At 29.5% G+C, this 3,404-nt stretch overlaps 1 protein-coding gene across 4 annotated transcripts in view; it reads right to left on the bottom strand.

The window, feature by feature from the left end:
* Positions 1 to 2,389, bottom strand: part of LOC117182193 (polyubiquitin) — a 6,595-nt gene extending 4,206 nt beyond the window's left edge. For 2 of the 4 annotated variants that reach the window (XM_033375254.1, XM_033375257.1), the window contains exons 1-2: positions 2,252 to 2,389; positions 1 to 210 (exon numbers count right to left, since the gene is read on the bottom strand). The exon at positions 1 to 210 is cut by the window's left edge and continues 481 nt beyond it. In XM_033375254.1, coding sequence (XP_033231145.1) covers positions 1 to 204 — 204 coding nt within the window. In that variant the 5' untranslated portion in view covers positions 205 to 210; positions 2,252 to 2,389. The remainder of the gene's footprint in view (positions 211 to 2,251) is intronic. The other 2 variants (XM_033375256.1, XM_033375255.1) reach the window with 2 other exon arrangements.
* Positions 2,390 to 3,404: the final 1,015 nt, after the last annotated feature.

Here is a 3,404-nt window from a genome sequence, read left to right as displayed (position 1 = left end):
ATGTAAAGTTGATTCCTTCTGGATGTTGTAGTCGGAAAGTGTTCGGCCATCTTCCAATTGTTTTCCAGCGAAGATCAATCGCTGCTGATCTGGAGGGATTCCTTCCTTATCCTGGATTTTTGCTTTCACATTCTCAATGGTGTCGGAAGCCTCAACCTCGAGGGTAATGGTCTTCCCCGTCAAAGTTTTCACGAAAATCTGCATGGTTTTCTGCGAAAGAAAAATCAATATTATTGAAAATGTCGATGTGGTATCTTAATGAAATAATCATGATTCTTAATTATTTTTAATTCTCTTAGTTTCAAATGCCTAAAAATGAAAGTATAAAATAAATAGCTCAAGGATGAGTACTAATTTGTCGACAAAAAATAAATAAAACGGATCTAAAATACGATTTTCATATGCCGTAAGGATCTGGTTAGATTCTATTTTTGACTTGTTATTATGAGCCTAATTATAATAAATATATTTATAGCAACTTAAGGTAGTGCCAAAAATCAGATATCTGCAAAATATTTTTTTCCATAACTTTAAGAAAAATGATACCACTAAGAATATTCCAAATAAAAAATATAAATTTCAATAAAAAACTTAAAACTTGCAACAAATATGTTGCATTTACTTTGTTTATTGCAATTGAATCAAGATAGAATTTATTTACAAAAAACAGTTTGAAAATAAAACGTTTATTGCATATTGTAACATTATTATTTGATTGAAAATATCAGAAACATTTTGATAAATTAAACTCTGCATACAATAATAAATAATGAATCGTTAATACCAAAGAAATTAAAAACTATATTGAACATTAAATAATATATCATCAAGGTTTTGAAAGAAAAGATTCAAACCAATATTTTAGGAACACAAAAATTCTATTTAAAATTTAAATAACAAAGCAGATGTTATTCCACATTTATAAAAATAGTTTATCTGGGAATTAAGAAAAATGGTGAAACACCAAATTCATTTTTTAGTTTCTTTAGTGCTGAATTCAATTTTTTTCGAAATTTAGATGTAAATAAACAATAGAACATTGAGGCATACAAATCAAATTCTATTTTAATTTACTGTATTCATTTTCACAAAATCCTCAAAATCACAATAAGTTAGACCAGAAAAACTAAAAATTATTTAAATTTTTTTATATCATATTAAAAAATAATCTCACAAAAAGAATGTTTAAGCAATCTTGGCCTAATGACAGTAAATAACATACAGGATTAGTATAAAAAAACTATTAATTTAGACCTCATAATTTGGAAAATACAAGTTTAGTACGATAAATCAGTTTTGCTTTTATCATTCAAAGAATTATTTAAGTTTAAATATAAAGGGTCTTGTAAACTAACATTGACGCCCTAACATCCGACCTAAAAACTCTCGAATATGTTCAGGGACAAATAACAGAAATACCTGAAATCGCTAAAGATGCTCAAACATAACAGAAGTCGTTACTAAACACACACACTGATTTAAACCCCTAGTTTTACAATACACACACACACACATACTTATATATAATGCAAGGCAATAAACTTCTGTTGAAATTCTTAAGAATTTTTCTGCATTATATAAATACTGATTCACAATTTCCGGAAACTGACGCGTCAATTGTTCCAGGCGGCCAGCTGACGCGATCAATACAAGTCGAGACTTGAATAGACTCGTCCAAAATGGCCGACTTGGCACAGTCCAAGTGACGCGATTTTATAGATACTGAAATCAGCCTTCAAACCGAACAAAGACCCGAAATTTCACTCATTTAGAGAACATTTAGCAACAAAATTACAATTTCAAGAACACGGTGCTAAGAGCTACAATAACATAAAAATTAGGGCGTTGGTTGGATCACATCTGGTACGACTTTTCGACAAAAAATCACCATACCTGAATTAACCAGATAAAAAGAGTAAAATCAATGGTTCTAAGCATTTTCCAAAAATGTTTATATTGGTGCAAAAAAGCAATTAAACCTGCATGAGAATCGTCAGAATTGAAAACGAAAGAGAAACGTTTGTTTCAAGGCTTCATGGCGTCATTTTCTCTCAAAATTATTTCATTAAAAAATTGCAAATTTACGTTAATTCACTGCCCGAATCAGAAATAAAATCGTTCTAAAACCAAAATTTATGTACGAAACAATAACTCGAGAAAGATGCTGAAAAAAATTTTTAAACACACATTTACGATAAAAACGAATTTATTTTCTTGCAGGAAACCGATTTTTCAAGCAAACATGACTTACCTTTAATGTAGAACTTCAAATAGCAGAAAGGTTTTTTTCAGAGAATATTATACCACACTACACACTCTCAAATTTCTTCAAGAACGTTTCCAAAATTACTGAAAGGAAAATCGAGAGGCCGACCTTTTATAACCTTAAAGATGTCGCTGTGACGTCAACGGAACTGGCTCGTGATTGGTCGAAAAATTCACCTCGACGCTTTCTGATTGATCAATTTTGCCCAAGTCACCATCAATCTCCCACCCAGACAGACCCTGCCAAGTATTTGCTTTTGATTGGACGTCGAAACAAAGAGAAATTTACCATATTTTTAGCAATTTCGCGTCTTTGTGATCATTATTTTACAAAATCAAGCACTCTTTGTTTAACCAAAATTGCACACGAAATTATTTTTAAGTTTTTCGACGAATTGACAAACTTCCGAGGTGAATCTCTCGTGGGAGATCGATGGCGACGAAGCAGGGGTTATGTCGAAAAAAAATGAAATGTCATAAAATTTGTCATTTATTTTAAGGAATTAGAATTTGTTATCGAAATCGAAATTTGAATAATTTGCCGAATTTCGATTGCGGAGTTTCAGAGAAAAATGTGAATGTGAAAGATGTAGGATTTTTTAGAAAAACTTAACGAAAAAAGAGCTGTTAATTTTTAGGAAAAAAAAAAACGTAAATAGTGTTTTTATGAGAAATTCAGTAAGAAAAAGATTTCTAGAAAATTCTAGTGACATGAATTATTGATATTGCGAATCGCAAGTCATTTTCATTCACGTATATCTAAAATGGCTGATGTAATGTGACTCAAAAATCTATAATTTTATGAATCATTATTGGAGCCTAACAAATCGAATGTTCTAGAAAAATCAGGAAAAAATCCTTACTTTCGTACTTCTTACAAAATAACTTATAAAATAAAAATTTCGAATAACTTTATTTCAAGTTTTATGAAACCAAAATTTTATTCAAATTATATTTTCGAATTTGAGAACAAAGAAATAAGTTTTTTTTTTCAAACTTTTATGAATATAATTTGCATAAAATTCTCGAGAAACTTTTAAAGAAAATTATTTTAATTTACAGGTTTGTACCAAATATTAGAAAAAATTTTAGCCAGTTTTAAAAGATATTTACGACATTAGAAGTTTGGAAGAAATTAA

The sequence above is a fragment of the Belonocnema kinseyi genome, chromosome 10 (assembly GCF_010883055.1).
Source record: "Belonocnema kinseyi isolate 2016_QV_RU_SX_M_011 chromosome 10, B_treatae_v1, whole genome shotgun sequence".
NCBI classification, from domain to species: Eukaryota; Metazoa; Arthropoda; class Insecta; order Hymenoptera; family Cynipidae; genus Belonocnema; species Belonocnema kinseyi.
This window is presented reverse-complemented; position numbering and strand designations above follow the sequence as displayed.